The 20,684-nt window shown below is 38.5% G+C and overlaps 3 protein-coding genes across 4 annotated transcripts in view; 2 read left to right on the forward strand and 1 right to left on the reverse strand.

The window, feature by feature from the left end:
• cacna2d3 (calcium channel, voltage dependent, alpha2/delta subunit 3) overlaps window positions 1-6,161 on the forward strand; it is a 34,880-nt gene extending 28,719 nt beyond the window's left edge. Inside the window, exons 24-38 of the mRNA XM_055222016.1 lie at window positions 501-594; window positions 1,021-1,116; window positions 1,180-1,301; window positions 2,134-2,211; window positions 2,311-2,372; window positions 2,445-2,489; window positions 2,570-2,632; window positions 3,065-3,135; window positions 3,227-3,302; window positions 3,377-3,417; window positions 3,819-3,874; window positions 3,949-4,066; window positions 4,198-4,315; window positions 4,400-4,477; window positions 5,292-6,161. Of these exons, the coding sequence (XP_055077991.1) occupies window positions 501-594; window positions 1,021-1,116; window positions 1,180-1,301; window positions 2,134-2,211; window positions 2,311-2,372; window positions 2,445-2,489; window positions 2,570-2,632; window positions 3,065-3,135; window positions 3,227-3,302; window positions 3,377-3,417; window positions 3,819-3,874; window positions 3,949-4,066; window positions 4,198-4,315; window positions 4,400-4,477; window positions 5,292-5,384 (1,211 nt within the window). The 3' untranslated portion in view covers window positions 5,385-6,161. The remainder of the gene's footprint in view (window positions 1-500; window positions 595-1,020; window positions 1,117-1,179; window positions 1,302-2,133; window positions 2,212-2,310; window positions 2,373-2,444; window positions 2,490-2,569; window positions 2,633-3,064; window positions 3,136-3,226; window positions 3,303-3,376; window positions 3,418-3,818; window positions 3,875-3,948; window positions 4,067-4,197; window positions 4,316-4,399; window positions 4,478-5,291) is intronic.
• Window positions 6,162-8,940: 2,779 nt separating this feature from the next.
• On the forward strand, window positions 8,941-10,007 carry LOC117371622 (protein B4). The gene is made up of 4 exons (XM_033967318.2): window positions 8,941-9,205; window positions 9,285-9,390; window positions 9,456-9,499; window positions 9,570-10,007. Exons 1-4 carry the CDS (start codon window positions 8,996-8,998, stop codon window positions 9,855-9,857), a joined length of 648 nt encoding a protein of 215 aa, XP_033823209.2. The 5' UTR covers window positions 8,941-8,995; the 3' UTR covers window positions 9,858-10,007.
• A 342-nt stretch (window positions 10,008-10,349) lies between these two features.
• Window positions 10,350-18,885, reverse strand: tmcc1b (transmembrane and coiled-coil domain family 1b). Of its 2 annotated transcripts, none has more exons than XM_033966027.2 (8): window positions 18,799-18,885; window positions 16,845-17,013; window positions 15,878-15,921; window positions 14,703-15,475; window positions 13,566-13,982; window positions 11,833-12,302; window positions 11,616-11,751; window positions 10,350-11,542 (listed from the first exon to the last, which is right to left on the reverse strand). In XM_033966027.2, the coding sequence occupies exons 4-8, from the start codon at window positions 15,300-15,302 to the stop codon at window positions 11,228-11,230; spliced, it is 1,938 nt and encodes a 645-aa protein (XP_033821918.1). In that variant the 5' UTR covers window positions 15,303-15,475; window positions 15,878-15,921; window positions 16,845-17,013; window positions 18,799-18,885; the 3' UTR covers window positions 10,350-11,227. The 2 variants fall into 2 exon arrangements, with proteins under 2 accessions (XP_033821918.1, XP_033821917.1); XM_033966026.2 differs by having other exon boundaries at window positions 14,703-15,480.
• Window positions 18,886-20,684: the final 1,799 nt, after the last annotated feature.

Genomic DNA, 20,684 nt, shown 5'->3' on the forward strand with positions numbered 1-20,684 from the left:
GATGATTAGATTCCACCCAATTCCACCACTGCTGTTGTGTCCTTGGGCAATACACATGATCCACCATTCAGTGACTCCAGTGACACGACCGTGGCAGTGGTGTGTGTGAATGGTTCCTTGATCTAAAATGCTTTGAGGGGAGGTAGAAAGCCCTGAACAGTATACTATACAAACAATAATTTACTAATTGAAAGGTAGACTAGGTAACATTTCTGGAGGTGGGTATGCCACCTGCTTGTCTCTATTCTCGATGCTTTTTTTCTGGAAATTTCCATTGCATGGCCATAAACCTCTCCACCATGGAGACAAGCAAGTGATGCTACCAGGCCAAGTTACTGCTCAAATCTGTGGACCTGTACCTTTAACCTCTACCGTGTGGGTGATATTGTCAAAACACACCAAATTCCTTGATATTATATTTTGTTTAATTTTTCTTACACACTTCTGAGTTAAAATGAGAGGTAGTCTCACTGTTAAAATGTTTTGCTTGCTCTGTGCAGGTGACAGAGAACTCATTCAGGAGGTGTTATTTGATGCTGTGGTGACTGCTCCCCTGCGCTCGTACTGGACTGGGCTCGCTCTCAACAAGTCAGAGTAAGATATACTTCCATGTACTGCTCAATATCTAACATAAGCTGCCAGATGTTAAAAAAGATAGTACACGTATAAATTAGTTGAAATGAATAGGAATAACAGGCTTTATTTGCTAATATGAGTAACTCAGATCATAGTAAAGGATTAGTAAACTAAAACAATTACGATATTTTTCTCTTGTGGTTGGATAACTACAGCCACATAATGGAAATTGCTACCAATGTGGTATAAATTACCACATTCAAGATTTGAAAGGACATGTAAATATCAGGCTATCACAACAGGAAAACTGTCCCCAACCCTCTATCTGGGAATGCTGCATACATCATGCCATTACATGCTAACAACAATAATAGTATTCAAATTACATGCACTGTTTTTATCACAATGAATAGCAAAAATGTATTTCCTTTTTTTTTTAAACAGAAACTCTGATAAAGGGGTAGAGATTGCGTTCCTCGGCACCCGCACAGGACTGTCCCGCACCAACCTGTTTGTGCCTGTGGATCAATTATCCAATCAGTGAGTGTCCCCTTTACTTACATGAGACTCTGAGCTGGGACTAACTTTGGTCTATGTCCTCAGAGACTTCCTGACACACGAAGACAAAGAGGGAGTGTTCAATGCCGACCACTTCCCCCTGTGGTACAAGAGAGCCGCGGAGCAGGTCCCAGGAACTTTTGTCTACTCCATTCCCTTCAGCACTGGTATGCCCAACAAAACACTCACTGCATGGGGAATGGCAAATTAGTATAATGTATTACTGTATTCTGATGTTTAATTAAACAAAAGCCTGTCCTTTCACGTCATAACGCTTAACTGTATCAAAACAAGATAAAACAAGGTCTTAAACATTTCTGGTCTATTCATCGCTGTGTATGTATATGTGTATATATATATATATATATATATATATATATATATATATATATATATATATATATATATATATATATATATATATATATATATATATATATATATATATATATATATATATATATATATATATATATATATAAAATACAGTACTGTTAATGTAACTCTACCATCTACTGATGATGTACTTTGTTTTCGAAGTGGCTCCACCTCTTTTTATTATCTGAAGCAGCAGAGTATAAAGCAAAATTCATTTAGCATTTTTACATTTTAATTAGATTTTGTCTATGTCTTTGCCAGTTATAGATTGTAGTTTTTACTGTCTTTTTCCATTGGATGCACAGCGCAGCTTTTAATGCGGGCCCCACTCACAGAAGATGGAGAATAGATGCCACTTTACTACCTTTTTTCACTTAATGATGACTGCGTCCACTCAGGCTTTGCCATTCTAACATAAAATGTCCTCTCCCAGCTCCCGTCTTAGAAATATTGGAGGAGCTTACAGTGGACTCCATTACTGATAAGTAATGGGCTACTGCTGCTGCATTTCTATTGCACCACACTGAATGAAATATATATTGTAATTTCAGTGTCTGGCGCCATCTAGTGAGCAAAATCATTCCCCTCGTTCATCTAACCTGAAATGTGTTGTATGTGCAGCTTTTGAAAATAAGAGCGTGGTTTTGGCCAGTACTGCGATTCAGTTGACAGATGATAGAAAGTCTCCCATTGTTGCTGGTAATGTGTTCTTTATTCCTATCACTACACTTTATCACCATTTTATAATGTTTGCATATATTTAATGTATTCATGTTCATTTTTTTGGATTTTAACTAGCTGCTGGAATCCAGATGAAGCTTGAGTTTTTTCAAAGGAAATTTTGGACTGCCTGTCGACAAGTATGTGTCTAATGATAAATCTTGATAATTCTAGTGTATAAAATAGCTTCTACTCCTTGTGTTTCTGTGTAGTGTTCAGCTCTCGATGGAAAATGCAGTCTGAGCTGTGATAACGATGTGAGTAGATGCCCCCTTTTGTTGTACAGAAGGTTTTTATATTGTTGCATTGAAGCTTAATCTGTTCTGCCTCGGGACAGGACATTAACTGTTATCTCATCGACAACAATGGCTTTATTCTAGTGGCAGAGGACACTACCCAGGTATGTTTTTGTTGTTATAGTTACTTGTATCAGTCAATACAAAGGTCTATTTCCATAAATTGGATTGCCAAGATTATTTCCTTAATCAATAATCGTGATTATACAGGCCAAAATATAGTCATAAAAAGCAAAAGTAAGTAATCTCTACTGAAATAATACACCAAAAAATGTATAAGAGAATGAAAAGAGAGAGGATGAGAGGATTTCAATAATTTTTCTGTTGATTTTGATAATCTTATTATAGCACTGAAATTTGATATAGACACACTATAAAAGTAACTTTTTTCCCTGGGCTGACATAAAGTAATACTACAAACAATGATATAAGATTATGATCTGGTGTGGATTATTTTCAGTGCACATTTTTAACACTGACTTATGTTTAATTTACTTTTGATATCGAATATGTACTTTTTACATATACTCTTCTAGACTGGACTCTTTTTTGGAGAAGTGGAGGGTGCAGTCATGAGCAAACTTTTAATGATGGGCACTTTCAAAAGGTACCTACAAAAAACTCTGTAGTAGTAGTAGCAGTAGTAGTTGTGGTAGTAGACATGTTCACTGACTGATTTCTGCTCTTGCTGTTTGCAGAATCACATTGTATGATTATCAGGCCGTGTGCCGAGAGTACGCTGGCAGCAGTGACAGCGCCCACACTTTGTCAAATGTAACAAAATATTAATGACACCTCACTGTATTTTTTATAATGTTTATAATTAACTTTTTACCTCTCATTTTTAGCCTTTCACTGTTGTGAAGTGGCTATTTGCGGAACTTGTGATGTAAGTTTAAAATAATATATATGGGGATAAAATACAATACCTTTTATAGTATATGTCATAAATACATGTGTAGTTAATTTATATTTTCCTAGATTTTAAAGTTCTGTGTTTTATTACAATTGTTTATTAAGCTTGCCACACACACTTCATAGAATTTTAGTTAGTTAGGTTGATTGAGATTTTAAGAGCTAAATAAGCTAATATTAAATAAAGCACTCGTTCAGTATTCTTTGTGAGTGTAATAAATACATTTATCAGTAGTGACCTGGCAGTTTATCCAGAGGTTCCACAGTTCTTTTGGGTTTTTTTTTACATATAGTAAAGTTTAGTTTTTGATGCTCATTAACAAGCTCTATTGGAATAATCACAATGAACATATTTGTATCTTTGTGTGTCTGCAGTTTTCTATTGGAGTTTAACTTATACAGCTGGTGGAACATAGATGCTTCGGTGAAAGGTAACAAATGCTCTTTAAAGTTAGCATTATCGGCCCAAAGTTATTTATTTTCATGGTTAATCTGCTATGTCCAGCTCAGAGATCTCGTGGTAAAACTATCATGGTGCCTTGTGACACCGAGTATCCCGCCTTTGTTTCTGAGCGCATCATCAGAGAGACATCAGGCAGCGTGAACTGTGAAGGCTGTATCAGGTAGTGCTCCAGGCATCACTAAATGAACTACATAATGATCATCTACTGTTGCCCTGATGGTGTTTCCAAAGAACATTAAAGTGAGATGCTGCTGAGTGTGTGCTTTGATAGTGATAACAGTGCCTTTGCAGGTCCTTTGTCATTCAGCAGATCCCCAGCAGCAACCTCTTCATGATCGTTGTGGACAATAAGTGTGACTGCAGCAGTGCGCCTGCCGTTACCATGGACCCCATTGAAATCATGTATATCCTTTTAATGTGCTGCATGTGGAGATGTGTGTGTGTTATTTATGTGGTTTATTGTGTGTTTATCCTTTACTCCTGTGAACATAACGAGTCCCTGAAGTGTGACCGACTCAAGTATCAGAAGGACAGAAAAAAGCCTGAATCTTGTCACCCCTTCCACCCAGAGGTATGAAGGCCTGAACATAATGTGAATTTAACAACTTAACAAAAAAAAAATCTCCAATATAATTCATAGAAAAAAGGTGTAATGTGTTTTTTCTTTGAAAATTATGTTTGTAGTTGCACTTATTTTAATTAAATTTTTATTTAAATCATCAGAGACAATGTTTTTGCAAAAATGTTCCAACAATCTTTTTTTATTATTATTAACAAAATAGTTAAGTTTACAAATAATAGTCAGAACAGGCAAAGTAAGTATTACACAGGAATGTAAATGAGAAAAATAAATAATAATTTTAAAAAAACATTAAAATATAATAAATTACATAATCATATCATATATGCACTATACTAGGGGTTGTCCATAGGATTTAGTTCATATATCACATTTTTAAGTTCTACAGCAGCTTTCTTTTCCATAAAACTTACAGATGGAAAAAAAAGACAGTTCTTTATGAAATGTGAGGAAGGATGCAAATACAAAGTGTCTTTTATACAGGAAGTGGAAGGGAACAATGTAGAGCAAATTTATATGATTGAATGTATATATAGTCTTCTTTACACTTCAATTAAATCAAAATCAGTCAATAAGTACAGTTTATGTGTGTAGCATTTTTCCTAGTAACTATTAAACAATATGTTTGCACAGCACACCCTTGCCCCCTGTTGGCCATGTGTAACCATTGCATTGGAAATATTATTCAACAAAATCAACAAAATATGTATTGCTAATTTATTTTCTGTAACATTATTGATAAATTATAAAAAAGTATGAATAATTTGTGCATGGATTGTTTAATGTGATTTTGTTTTTTTTCCAGGAAAATGCCATAGAGTGTGGTTCGGCCACACGTCTCTCCTTCCTCTTTACATCAGCTCTGCTTCCCCTGATTGCAGTTGTCGTCTCCAGGTGACCTCAAAGACAAACAGACTCAAAACGCATTAGTACCAGAGTAAATCTACAGCTACAAAGATGATCATTGGCCAGTGACGATCGCTCATACCTTTGTACCAGGCTGCGCTGCGCACCCTAGATCTGAGAATTACTCCATCAATGCAGAGTTACATAACGTGGTGTCTTGCTTTCAATGCACTTCATGCCTCTGACTGATTACCATGTTTTTATAAATATTTATTGAATGAAAATAGTAAAAGATATGCGGACTATATGGATGTGTTCAAATTTGGTTTGAAAAGTTGTTTTCAATGAGTTTGTTATGAGAAAGAATCAAAGCAACTGTTATGTTCTGCAGAATGTTATGCACCTTTGCCATAGATATAAATATAGATTATATTTTGGCAGTAGTTTGCTGATAGCAAACAGCAGCTCTGTAAAGATTACAATGTTATTTATTTGACCATATATATTGTAAATAACACCTGGAGAATTATCATCATTTATTATAATGTAATGAATATTATTTTAACCCTAAACACTGTGCAGAGAGGAATACACTTGTTTAGAGATGGATAAGCAGGCCTACTTTTGTAAACTTCCCTCACGCAGCAGCTGTTATGTCAAAGCTATTTAATGTTTTAAAAGGACAATAAGTGGCCTGGTGAATGGTATATGTGTAACTACAAAAAATACTTGAATACATACCATTTGAAAAACATGATTTAAAGTTTGCAACAAAAAAAAAATCCAAGCCACGTAAATAAGCCATGCTACAATACATTTGTGTCCCCATGTTGTGTGGCATCTCACGTGTCTTTGGTTATATAAAGTTTACAAATAATATTTTTGCAGCTTTTCAAATTCTGCATAGTTGTCTTCAGAGGTCTCTCTTTGCTGCACCCTTGTATTACATGGTTGTCAAGAGAAAGTAGGGTTCAATTTTGCATCACATTTCAAACAGCCTTGTGGGCTTATGCGGCTGTTCAACATTTGTCTCTATTTGTGAGCCATTTTCTGACCATGTTTGTGTGTCTGCTTTAGAAAAAAATACTCTGGATTACCATCAAACAAGAGATTAATAAAGTATGTTGCTTTAAGAAATAGTCTTGACGTCAACTTATTGAATAAAATAATGGTTTATAAGGCCTCAGAAGCACTTTCCATTTTACTGTAGTTGCTGACAGGACCCATGGATAATTCATGTGGATGCAATATGTATGGACACAAGTGCGGACACATAGCACAGGTTTGGAGCTAACGCTAGATACAAGAAACTTTAGATTTAGCCTACACCTGCAAGGGCATACCTGGTTGGAGGTGCTATACAGGTGCTAAATTCTTCATTGTGGGGACTCACTTAACTTGTTAATTTAGAGCTTTTTATAAATGCGAGTGCACCCCCACCCCCTACCATGTTTGCATCGCTGTTTAAACAAGTTTAAATGTAGTTAGCTCTCTGAAGTAAATTATAAAATCTAATCTGAGTATGGAAGATTTTGGAATTATTGTTATTATTTATTTATTTTGATTTGATTTGATTTATTGGTAACACTTTAAAATACGGTCCGGGACTTACCAGTACTTACGGTGGTAGTTAGTAGATACTTGACTGGTAGTTACGGTGGTACTTACAGTGGTAGTTTGTGGTACTTACAGTGGTACCTATAGTGGTACTTACAGTGGTACTTACAGTGGTACTTACAGTGGTACTTACAGTGGTAGTTTGTGGTACTTACAGCGGTACTTATAGTGGTACTTACAGTGGTACTTACAGTGGTACTTACAGTGGTACTTATAGTGGTACCAGAAGTGATACTTAGACTAATAACTACTGGTACTAGTACTGGTACTTACTGCAAAATCATATGAAGTGAATGGTATTAAAGAATATGGTGTTATTAGGCATATGAATCTTTGATTTCATTATACGTTCATAGAAAATACACAAGACAAAACACTGTGAAAACACAAACACTTTATTATGACAAATTTCACATTAATACGACAATCAGATTTAAAAGAAATTTCCAATAATGACAATAACAAATAAATGACATGTTTTAAATGAACATGACAGTGATACATACTGTAAAATATCAATACTTTAACTGCTATTTTAAAGCGAGACATTATGGTACTTGCACTATTAATTACTGGTACTTACTGTAGTTTATACTGGTAATTACTAGTACTTTCCGTGGTACTTACTGCTGTATGTACTGGTAATTACCATAGTAACTATTATGGTAATTACCAGTACATACAGCAGTAAGTACCACGGAAAGTACTAGTAATTACCAGTATAAACTACAGTAAGTACCAGTAATTAATAGTGCAAGTACCATAATGTCTCGCTTTAAAATAGCAGTTAAAGTATTGATATTTTACAGTATGTATCACTGTCATGTTCATTTAAAACGTGTCATTTATTTGTTATTGTCATTATTGGAAATTTCTTTTAAATCTGATTGTCGTATTAATGTGAAATTTGTCATAATAAAGTGTTTGTGTTTTCACAGTGTTTTGTCTTGTGTATTTTCTATGAACGTATAATGAAATCAATGATTCATATGCCTAATAACACCATATTCTTTAATACCATTCACTTCATATGATTTTGCAGTAAGTACCAGTACTAGTACCAGTAGTTATTAGTCTAAGTATCACTTCTGGTACCACTATAAGTACCACTGTAAGTACCACTGTAAGTACCACTGTAAGTACCACTATAAGTACCGCTGTAAGTACCACAAACTACCACTGTAAGTACCACTATAAGTACCACTGTAAGTACCACTATAAGTACCACTGTAAGTACCACAAACTACCACTGTAAGTACCACCGTAACTACTAGTCAAGTATCTACTAACTACCACCGTAAGTCCCGGACCGTATTTTAAAGTGTTACCGATTTATTTTATTTATATATTTATTATTTATTGAATACTCTGTGGTTTCAATTTCAACATTTTAGTTGATACTGAATGGCCCATGAAAATGGGGCAAAAATCTTTGAAGGAGCTATGAGGTGAATTCACCATTCTAGGGAAGGCTAGGGTCCCCTCCAGGGCCCCCTCCAGGGCCCCCTCCCCCTCTGCCCCCGCCCCTGCTAGCCATTCAGCCACCTTGTTCCTTTTGTGAACATAAAAATTGTCATTTGTGCAAGTTGTGCTTTAAAACGGAATGCCCTTCTCACTGGTTGAATAATTTGATAGTGAAACACTAAGTGGATAAGTGCGCACACCTGCTGCAGAGAACACCTGGGTGGGCGGTGACTTTATCGGAAATGGTTAAGGCGTGGCTTGAGTTGGGGCGCTACTTCATTTAGCCCTCTCGTCTTTTACTAGCTGAACACCGATTTTAGGCTCCTTTTTTAGTTTTACATTTTACGAACACCAATACCACAAATAAAAATGGCTCCTAAAAAGGCAGTGGCAGCATCTACCTCTCTCTCCAACGAAGACCCATCAAAAGATGAAAAGAAAGCAGGCAAGTTGAATATTTTAACTGATATCATAAGTAATTTTGTATTTTTATTACCTGTTTACCTTGTGACAATACTGTTTCTAAAATGTGTAGATGCTGCAACCTTGCGTAAACTTGCCACGCACCCCTCCACGGCGATTATGGTCAGAGAAGCGATCAAAGCACTCGACTCCAGAAAAGGTGTATCTTCTCAGGCGATTCAGAACTATATCAAACAGAAGTACCCCTCGGTGGACCTGGTGCGGTTGAAGGGCTTGGTCCGCAACGCGCTGAAGAAGGGCATCGAGAGCGGCACTCTGGTGAGACCTGCCAATGCCACCGCCACCACGGGGGCCACAGGGAGATTCAGGGTAATGTCAAATATACTTGTTGATGTATTGAATAGGATGGACTTGACTTAATGTTTTTGATCATTTGTTTTGTGTGTAGCTTCCACCAAAATCCAAAGAACCAAAGGCAAAATCTGAGAATGTTGACCCAAACCTGCAGAAGGCCCCCAAATCTGGGACAGGTGAAGCCAAGAAAAAGAAGCCTGGTAAAAAAAAAACTTTTTATTTTATTTTTTATTCATGACCTCATAATCTAATGTACTCATTTAAGCTGCCAAGAAGGAACTTGATGAACCCAAAGATGAGTCATCTGAGGTGGGCTATGTAGTGTACCATATGTACCTTTGTGTAATATTCTTGTCAATAATGTCCATGATCTCTTTAGGAACCTAAGCCGGCAAAAAAGTCCAAAAAGCATGAGGAAGATGTTTTGCCCCCAAAGGTTGCTCCAGCAAAGAAACCAAAAGCTACAAAGAAGGCGGCAGCAGCAGAGACTGAAGAGGTAGATGAGCATGAGCCTGTGAAGCTAAAAGGAAAAGCCAAAGCTATAAAGGAGGATGAAGAGCAGCCGGAAAAGGGAAAGGCCACACAAAAGAGGAAAGCGGCACAGAGTAAGGCGCAGGTTGCGAAATCAGATGAGGCACCAGGAAAACGAGGGAAGGCTTCAGAATAATTTTTTTTTTTTTTTTACTGCAACTAAATCTTATTTTCAGTTTGTTATTGACTTGACTTGAGGTTTATGTGTTCAGTAGGTCAACTATGGTTTAAAAGGTAATGTGTTTTTTACTGTTGTATTGAAATAATAAAAATGTTGTGATTACTCAAGGGGTGTTCATTACAATAGGAGACAACTACGTGGGTTAACATTAATATTTTCTTTATCCAAATTACACTTGGTCTGCAGCAGTGGGTCATAGCCCTGCTCTCCTGTGGCCTGTAAAGTCTAGAATGTGGATGCTAAAAAATTGATAAAATTGAAGGTTCTGGTTAGATCATGTAACTGCATCTCTGAGCCTTGCCTACAAAATACTTCTGAATTGCAGAATTGTCTCTTGCTGGAACAATAATGCAGTGAATGTCCATACTAGATGTAGTGGGCCATTGCAGGGACATTTTAACTTTATATCTCCAAATAACTACAAAATAAACTCATGACTTCAGTTACACATTTTAAACACCAAATTTATTTTCAAAAATAAAAAAAAAACTAAAGTCTTACTATTTCATTGTCACTAATAGAAACCGTACGGAAGCACTGAGTCTTTGAGCACTTTTAACTGCTCTTCAAGTATGTCAAAGATAACTTCAACAGGGAAAGCCTCCAGGACAGAGGGATCCACAGGCCCAGTGGGCAGGGTCACAACACCAATTTCAGTGTCCTTAAGTCCTGGTTGTGGCAAAACCAGTGATTCTGACTTCACACAAAAAACATCCTAAAATGATTTCTATTATTCATGGATCCAACTGGCCAGTCTGATTCCAGGGCAAATTTACAGATGCAAGTTGTCATTCATAGTTTAGTGCTGTGAGAAGCAAAGGGAAGTGCTGTTTAGTAAAGGGGATAACGGCTGCGCAAGCTGAAATAGAAATAGATAAAAATACTGATTAAAAAGTACAGATCATAGTAGAAACTGTGAATCAAAATCAGCTCCACAAACTTATAAATAGCAGGTAATAAAAAGGGACATGTTACTCAGCAGAGCACTGGTAGTTCATTACAGTTAAAAGAAAAGCCACCAATAGTTTGTAAAAACAGCAATGACTTCAAAACGACACCACTTGAATCAAGCAGGTAATAAAACTCTTGAATTACAGCTGTGGGGAAACAAAGCAAAGGTTTCCACATGTAAACAAATTGACTCAGAAGAGAGAAATCAAATGTGCAGTTCTCTCAGCATCTCGTACGTCTGAATTTACCCTTATATGTGCTCTCAAGCCACCATTGCACCAAAGACTGGTTATTGGTCAACAGCTTTTCAAATGTCCCTCTATGCTGGGCTCTCCCTTCACAAGCCCACTGTCAGTAGTTTATTTTTAAGCTGGTCATCTTCGGTCCAAGAGAAAGCGGTGCAGATACTCGGAGATAGACTCCCAGTGCCTCCAGAAAAAGGCCAAAACGACCACTAAGAGCAGAGTTGATAGAGTGCGGCTGCGCGTTTTCATTAAGGGGACGACACAGTTGGCCACAGTGGACACAAACACCAGCAGCACGGCCATGACGGCGAGCAGGACATTAATGAGTTTTCCCAAAAGAGTTCGTGCCGTGGCATTTTCCAGGCCCTCCAGCTGCACCACCTGCTGCTGCTGCTGCTGCAGCTCCATTTTGGAAATACGAGTCTGACAGGCCTCCAGCGCCTCCTACAGGTCAAAACAGGGTGTGATTAGAAGAGTCCTGATGTCGCAGATTTTTTTTAAAGCTAATTGTGATTACCTGTATGTCTCTGGCTCTTTCATAAGACTGATAAGCTATTTTTTCCTCCATGCTGGCTAGTTCCTGCTTTAAGTTTAAAATTTCATTTTGGTGTAGTTCTGTCAGATCGTTAAGCTGTTCTTCTAGGCGTTCACATCTGCAAAAAGAAAAAAGAGTATTTAGTCAGAGTAGTGTTCCTTTTCAAAGTGTCAGCAGTCCCCCACAGCAGAAGCCCCACCTGAATCGCTCTTCCTGCAGTGCCTCCATGATCATGGTGTAATCGCGTTGATAGTGAGCTTTTATACCTTCAAATGATTCCTCAAGTCTCCCTTTGTTTTCCTGAAGCTCTTGCATCTCTTGAAATATCGCATCAAAGCCTAAAGTCTGGCCATGTTCCAGTGTACTGCCCTTTGAATTAGGGGGTCCGCCTGGAGCTCCAGTGGTGCTGTTAGCCTCAGCAGAGCCTGACGTAGCACTTGAACAGTCATCCTCACTGCCATATTTGGGAATGGATTGCAATTGCGCTGTCCCGAGAGCCCTGGCCACAGCCTCATCCCCCTGTGTTTCATCCAGAGAGTTTAGCGCTGCAATGTTATCTGCACTGCCAAACTTGTTGCGGATGAGAGAGGCAATCTCCCGTGGCTTTGACACCACAGCTCCAGCAGCAGAGTGAGTGGCCTGGGAGAAACTGGAAAGCCCACCTGTCACCTGAAAGGAGAGGCCCACAAGATCAATATACTCTTCTTCAAAAAAACAAAAACTCTATACTGACTGGGGCAGTAACAATAATCAATGTCTAATTGTCTAATGACGTGTCTTATTATTAAGGTTGTTTTCACACTGCCATTAGTTAGGACAACATAAAAGTACATTTGCTCCAAGAGGGGTGCGCTTGGGCCAGTGTGAACATGATGAGGGCATTCTGATTGGCATTCAAAGTGAATGAGCAGGTGGTTTCGGAGCAGCTCCACTCGCACTCTGGAGTGGGGCGAGTGTGGTGTGAACTTAGCCGACCTCAAGTTGACTTACACGGGCCACAGTGACAATAATAGTGCTTGGAATTGGGTAAAAAAGTGTCCATTTGTTTGCATGGACGCTGCAGCGCTTCCATTCAGATAAAAGAAAAGACCATCACGTGTAGTGCCAGGGAAGTGGACATGTGCGTGCACTGGGCTTTGCTCGCTTGAAGAATGTTGTCATGGAGATATATTCGTTGATCAGCTGATGGCCTCTCACATGATTCATGGGGTGTGTTTGGGATGAATGATGCGCTGTGCATGTGAACAGAGCAAAAAGTTAATTAAACAGAACTAAATTAAACTAGTCCAGAGAGTGGACTAATGTGTGAAAACAATCCAAGTATGCTAACTGTGTTATCAGGACTTTTACAAACATGTTCTGAAAGGCATGTAATTTAGAAGTTACTTTGTCAAATATGATTGCTTTTGGATATAATAAAAATGTGATGCTACTCAGAAAAATTAGATTTGTTGATTTGCATTGCTATACAGTCTGGGCATGTCCCACCGGGAGGAGGCCCTGGGGAAGACCCAGGACACACTGGAGGGACTATGTCTCTCGGCTGGCCTGGGAACGCCTTGGGGTCCCACTGGAGGAGCTGAAGGATGTGTCCAGGGTGAGGGAAGTCTGGGAGTCCCTGCATAGACTGTTGCCCCTGCGACCCGGCCCCAGATAAGCGGAAGAAAATGGATGGATGGATGATTTGCATCACTATTATATGCAGCACTTTACAGATGGTCTTGTTTATACAGTTGGATTAGATTGGACTGACAATGACAGACAAGAGGAGTATGTTACACTATTCACTGCAATGTCTTAATTTATGAAGACATTTTTTTGGCCCAAGCACAAAATAGGCTTCCTGTTAGAATGGACTGCTTACTATTATTAAACATGTATTTACAGTTATTTTTTTTAGTCCTAATATATAGTTAAAGGTGTACAGCCCACCTTGGCTCCGACATCTTTGAGTCCCTGGTGCATGTCTCGAAGTACATCTTTGGGCTGTCGTGGGATGCCATTGTGCTCCACCTCTCGGAGCTTCCTGTGGGAGTGCTCCAGTTTCCTCTGCAGCTGTTGGATGGTCTGAGCCGATTTTTGGTTTTTCTTCTCGAAGACCTGCTTGATGCGTGCACTTTGCTGCTTGTCTGCATTATTAGCTAGTTTCAGGTATTCAGCCACATTGTCATCACGAGCAGTTTGTTCTATTTTAATTTGTTCGGTTAGCTTCAGGATCTTCTGTTGTAGCTGGGAAATGGCTTGCTTGGTTCGCTGAGGGTCAGGCGTGCTGTCCACTACATCATATCCATCTGCCCCATACAGGGCATTTGGCGACACAGCAGGCCCTGCACCATCATAGCGGTCCAACTGCACAGAGGAGCAAGTATAGATATTTTAAAACAGATATTTTCATACTAGCTGTTAAAATGATTACTAAAACAACTTATCATGCTTTTGGGTCATTATGTCAGTGGTATAAATTAGTCTTCTATTTTCGCTTATTGTAACATTTGCTGTAGCAGCAAGCATGTTGAGGCCTTGCACTGATGATCATGTAACATTGGGTAATTTACAGTATTGCTTTTTATGGTTTCTGTATGTTTTATAAATTTCACTATTTAAATCCAGTATTACACTATACAGGAAGTAAAAAAAATACTAGAGTGATTATGTTTAGGAGTGTTAGCCTTCAATGACCTGGAGTAGACTCAGAGGTAGCTAAATTTAGAACAGCTTTAAGCACATAGTGACCAGGCAGCCACAGAAGGCAAGTTCTGCCCTTCACTGCTGACAGTTCATCTAACTGTCATTTGTTTATGTAAGGGCTAAACAAAAGTGAACTTTTGTCACATTTCTGATTTTAAAGATTAAAATAATACATAGAATTACCAATATGTGGTATTTGTGTGTATACCATTATTTAAATCTAAAACTCATCTTGCATGAATTCTCCTGCTTTTTAAATTTGTATGCAGTACTTTGCAGCAAAATTCTGAATTTCATTTTGCACAATTGCACAGAACTGTTGTAGTGTGCTGCAGTTTCACTTGATGGAGCTGTTTTAGAGTGGTGGCCCCAGACTCTCACCTTGTCCGGTTCCTCTGTGGAGTGGTACCCAGAGGTTAGCAGCATGTCCGTGAGGGCTGGGCTGCTGGGGGTGTCTGTGGTGGAGGATGAGCGTGGGCGTCCCGCCTGCAGCAGAGCTTCATGGGTGCTCCTCCGGTGGATCTGGGGGCTCCCTTTCTGGGGCCCCTCTCCAGAGCTGGTTTTGCTGCGCCGGCTTTGCAGGCTCGTGCCTCTCCTCATCATGGGCGGAGGACCTCGGATCTGCTGCAGGACACGGCTCAGAGCTGCGGGAGGGGCGGAGGCAGTGGTGTTGTCAGAATCCACAGGGAGTGCAGTAGATGCGGGACTGTCCCCTACGTCTGACCCTACATCGGCCGGCCCGGAGGGAGAGGCGCCTGCGCAGGAAGAGCCGGAGTCGTGCGGGGAAACGGAGGAGCGTCGGCGCTGTGGCTGGAAGAGCTGCTTCAGACCATGGCCCAACGCTCCCATGTTCTCTAGGGCATTGTGGGTGATTTTGGACAAGCCATGCTCTGGCTCTGAAGCCCTCCGGCCGACCTCCGGCTCTGCTCGCCCCCCTGCGTCTGGCTCGTCCGGACTCGGCTCACCACTAACCTGATCCATCAGAGACCTCCAGTGTCACAGAGAGGTCCTACGTGAAGCGCAGGGGTCACTAGCTACACCCCGTCGACACCCCACGCCCCTGTCAGGCTGCCGCAAAGCCAGGACGCATAGGGGATGGTGCTCACTTAGGGCTTTTCTGTGGACATGCATCTGTAGATTGGCTCATTGTCATGCTTTTCTACCACAAAAGGAAATAAATGAATTATGACATGCAGCAGTGGTAAACAAAATACAAAAAGAAGCAAATATGGTTTGGGTTGTTTTAGTTTAGTTGGTTTTCATCAATCATTGTTACAAATTGCACCAACCCATTACGCAAAAACTATAAAAATTCACAGTATGAATGGTTCCTGAAATGTTACATTATTAAGCATAATTGTTCACAGATTCAACTTAATATTGAATTAATACTGCTAAAAGTCTCATAAAATATGATTCATTTCAGAAAGCATTCACTGCATTTAAAATCTGAAAAAATTAAAACACTTAAATTATGATAATGCAAATTTAACATGAGAGAGCTAGACTGAGCAAAATCCCAATGATTTGGGATACTACTACAGGAGGATACTTACCATCAGGCCAACCTCTCCTCTTCTAACTTACAACTCTTGATGAGCTTTAAATGAAGCAGAAATAAGAAGCAAACATAAATTCAAAACATGGGCCTTATGTATTTAAGGACTCACATAACAGAAATGAGGCCAAACACCTCAAGGACATTATGTGAATGTAGTGACTAAGAGAAAACCAGCTGTTGTGTCATTTACATTTAAAACGCCAACAACAGAGCTGCTGACATAACCATAACCATTCTGTACAAACAAAATCTTTAAATTATGTCTAAGCAACAAATGAAATATTTTTACCAATCCGCATATATTCAAGTGTAGATATTAAACTACTGGAAAGATTTTTGTTTTGTTATGTATAGGTTATAAGAAGTCATATTAACAAAATGTGAAATGCATGACACAATATATAGCCTACCTAGATTTATGTCTATATTGATTGGTTATTCTGCAGACAAACTGAAAAGTGAATCCTATAGTCAGCAAAGTATCACTTAACAAGAGAGCAGTTTATCTCGCAACAACAACACAGATAGTAGTTGCCAAAGAGGAACAGTGTCTTATTATGTCCTCAATATAAACTGCTAAGTACAAGGAATACATGATTTATGTATGTGAAAATTTATGTGTACTGATCACTAACTTTTAATTACAACACAGAGAGATTTATTGTGTAGAACAAATAAGTAAATTATATTCATTGCTGCAAAGAAAATACAGTGGTGTTGGACTTGTTCGAGCCGAGAGCAAAGTATTGTGTTCGGCTATCACTCTCCGAACATGCAGCACTTCAAGGTCAAGTCAGCCACAACAGGGCTGCATGTCATTGTCCATAGCTACATAATATGACAAAACAACTCTGCATTGCAAGCTTTTCAGTAGGTTGTGATGTATTATTTAGGTCCAAATAAATTGAATATCATAATTTATAAGTATTTTATAAAATCATGTAAAATATAAATAGTCATACCTTCACTTGTGCTCATCAGCAGATGGTGTGGGGCCTTTACGGCATGAACAATATAATGAGCAAAGCAACTTCCTCCAGCTTTGCTATGTCCCAGTAATTGCTTCAAACGTCTGGTGGAACTGTCCAGCACTAGTCAGCTATCTCCATTTTCATTTAGAAAAATCACATGCTGCAAAGTAAAACATGAAAAGATTAAGGAAGAGTTTGTCTGCATGTGGATAAATTACCTTTAGTCCAAAAGTCTACAAGTAAATGTATTATGGCAAGAGCTGTTGTGTGTTTTTTTTTCTGAGTAAAAGCAACAGAATTAGGTCAACTAATTCATTATTAAGTTACCAGCTAGTCATTTCACTGATTGCCATTTCTCAACTTATTGTAACAGAAGGAAGTTTTTAATAACAAGAATGTAATGAAACAGAACTCTAAATTCATCCAACATGCCCTCAGGACCCGGGACATTTATGCTTAATTAATTGAAGGGTGTTAATTAAGGCGTTAAAAGCTCATTCTGGATTGTCCCTAGGAGACATCCTGAATGCATATAACTGAGCTCAAACGGGTTATGTGATACAAAGTCTTCCGGTGGATGAATAAAAACCTAACTGGATGAAGCAGTTAGGTTTTTATTTCGACTCCTTTCTGATATAAAATAAACAACAGGGACGCGCGTTGCTTGACTAACTCAAAAATAACGAATGCATAAACATAACAGGTGCGTCGAATGTGTGCACCGGACAAGGAGCAGCTTTACATGCTTTGAGCACATTTGAGCACATTTTAACATGTTGTTAAGGGACTACCAAAATAAATCAATTTCAAAAGCGGATACTATTTCGTTAAATGGTTGATTGATTTGTGAATGAAGATGACAATAGTAAGCAACCAGCTAACTTTAAGCATGTTACCGAACTAGCTAGCAGCAATGTGTATTGTAGTTTAGCCAATTTGAAAGTATAATTAGCCCTAGACTGTTCAAGTGGTAAGATAAAATGAAGGCAATAAACAAACCAGCACATTTAAGCCGACTGTAAGCTAACAGCTGAAGCTAACGTGGTAACGCATGGGCGTTTATTTTACTTGACGGTGCACGCCGACGCGGTGGGAGCCTATAGCTTCTACACAAGGTCCGGCTTATAAAACAGTAATACACCACTGTGCTGCACTTCACATTACTCCTTATTTCACAAACGAACTAAATACAAGAAACAGTAATATAGTGTTGAATCTGAAAAACAAACGTGAGATTCTGAGTTGTGAGGCTATTGTAATGTGTAGGTGTTTGGGTACTTCTTTGTAGTGCAGAGCTATAAAACATTGCAAATCCGGATGACTATCTAGAACATTTCTTAACAGATTTGTTCTCTCCATAGGACCACTGTCTGTAATGGACGGTCTATAACAATCTCCAGCGAAGTACATTTGTTTAGACACTGAGAAGCCATCTGCCAGGAGACACCATCCAGGTTAATCACACATCTGAAATATAGTGAAACTGAAAACTATGATTACATATTTACATTTCACTTTGAAAAAACAAAAACAAGATTAATTAGGTATCATGGGTGTAGCCTATTAATCGCTTACATGTCGATGAGGACACGTCTAATTTGTCACCTTGCATACCACTCAATGCATCTAGGCCTGGGAGTTGTCTTACAAAATCTATCACTGCAATATTGTAATTACACGTTTTGCCCATCCGCCGGCGTACATAGTGCATCAAACAAACACACGCTCCCCCTGTCATTAGCAGGCTGGCTAGGTCTTGCTAAAAAAAAACATCTTTCAGCCATGGTTAGCTATAGGCAAACGGGGCACAACGCCAAACGGCCGCGGACTCCAAGATAAACAACGATTATCAGCCATATCCCTACAGCTAATCAATGGACGAGGCCGGGAAAATCTCATTCATATCTTAAGTTAATAAAACGCGTGATTTTCAGGGTGAACTTACATGGGCGCTGAGAGGATTGTGTTGATGACCGTTCATTTCTTCGACGAGACACTCCCACGATGACGTCAAACAGCGTGCCCTGCGTCAGAACAGCTGAGCGTGCATCATCCACTCAGCTCAGATGTGCAATAAACTATGATTATTAATAGGAACAGGCTACGCTTTTAGAGACAAATTTCACAGTCATCATCCGCCGTTCAGAAGTCCTAGTGATTTTATAGGGATCGGCTTGCATACTAAAGTTAGACTAAAATAATAAAATAAACAAGTGTTTTGAAACGAGGTCGTTAAAAAAAAAATAATAATTTTTTTTTTTCCATGCATAAACCTCTCAAACTCAAAACACAACAATGCACCACATTTTTTCCATCGTGAATTTTTGACATATTTTATCATCTTTTTTGACATTTTTTTCCATCATGAATTATTGACATATACTAGCGTCTAATTAATAAATTTAGCTCAAGTTTTCCACTTCATGCTTTTAATTTTGAAAATATGTAACTTTTTAAATAGTTTATTCAGCCTTTTAAAACATATACACGTGCAGACCTTATATATACAATGTATGAGTAGATTAGAGGCAAATTGTGAGATTAGAGGTTTGAAAATAGAAAAAAAATATAAATTTATGTGGATTTTATGACCATTCAAACATGGAGAGCCTCAAGGCTCTCTAAGATGACAGACGTGAGTTTTTCACATAAACATCTCCCATTCAAAACACAATAAGTACCAGGTTTGTTTTCTTGTTTTTTCATTTTAAAATTTGTCATACTTTACTTTGGGTATTTTTATGCAAAAAAAAAATAAAAAAAAATGCATCAAATATATAAAATGTGTAAATATATTAAATACTGGATTTTATGAGTAGAGCAGATGTAGGTGAAAAGATCTGCATTTTGAAAGTAGAAAAAATATTACTCTATGTAGATTTTATGGCCATTCAAAAATGGGAACCCTTGAGGGCCCCTTATTCAATTAAATTAAATTAATATTTATTTATCTAGTTATTATGACAACAGCAGTTGCCTTTTAGGGCTTAACAAGATAATTGATTTGACCGACACAAACTTGGAAAAATAGTGAAACAGACATTGGTCAATAACAGATAAGCACATTAACCAACAGAAAAAAGCAACTCAGTAACTCTCCCAGAACCTTTTCTTAGACCCTCAGCAAGGTAAGGTGACAAACATGACCTAATTTTGAAGGTGACCAGAGGGTTAAGAAAACAACCAGACTCCTTAACCTGTTTCAATATGACAAACATGTTGATGTTGTTTGATGCATGAATATTCTTTATGCCTATATCTTCATTTGGTATCGTAAGGTTATAATGAAAATGTAACAGATAAAGCCACACAATCAAGTTGAAAGGGATTTATTTATGTTTTGTTTTGTTTTTTGGCATAATTTTATGTAGGCACTCACTATGCTTTGTGTTTAATTACATGGGAGGCAGTATGTGGAAATGGATGATTTTGGGGTAGTCTAGTGTAGTAGTGAATTACAAAATTTAGAAAATGTATAAATAGTGGTAAATACAAATCTTTCACAACAGCCCTACACAAATTTCAAGCTTCAGTGTTTTTAATATCATCATCAGATGTCTCATATTGATTCACACCAGTATAGTGCTCAGAACTGAGTTCATCTCCAGTGTCTGCCATGGGTCTATTGTTATGGTCACTGGTAGACCAGGGAGACTCACTGGTTTGAAAATGGTCAAGTGATGCAGTGATGGACTCAGTATCCATGGGCCAGCTGAAGCTGGAGTACGCAGGAGGAAGCATGTCTGTGACAGACTGAGTCCAGGACGGAGGAGGAGCTATGAACAGACTTCTAGACATCAGGGCATTGTCAATGCTGCGCCTCAGATTAAT

This window comes from Periophthalmus magnuspinnatus, chromosome 5, assembly GCF_009829125.3.
Source record: "Periophthalmus magnuspinnatus isolate fPerMag1 chromosome 5, fPerMag1.2.pri, whole genome shotgun sequence".
Taxonomy (NCBI): Eukaryota; Metazoa; Chordata; class Actinopteri; order Gobiiformes; family Gobiidae; genus Periophthalmus; species Periophthalmus magnuspinnatus.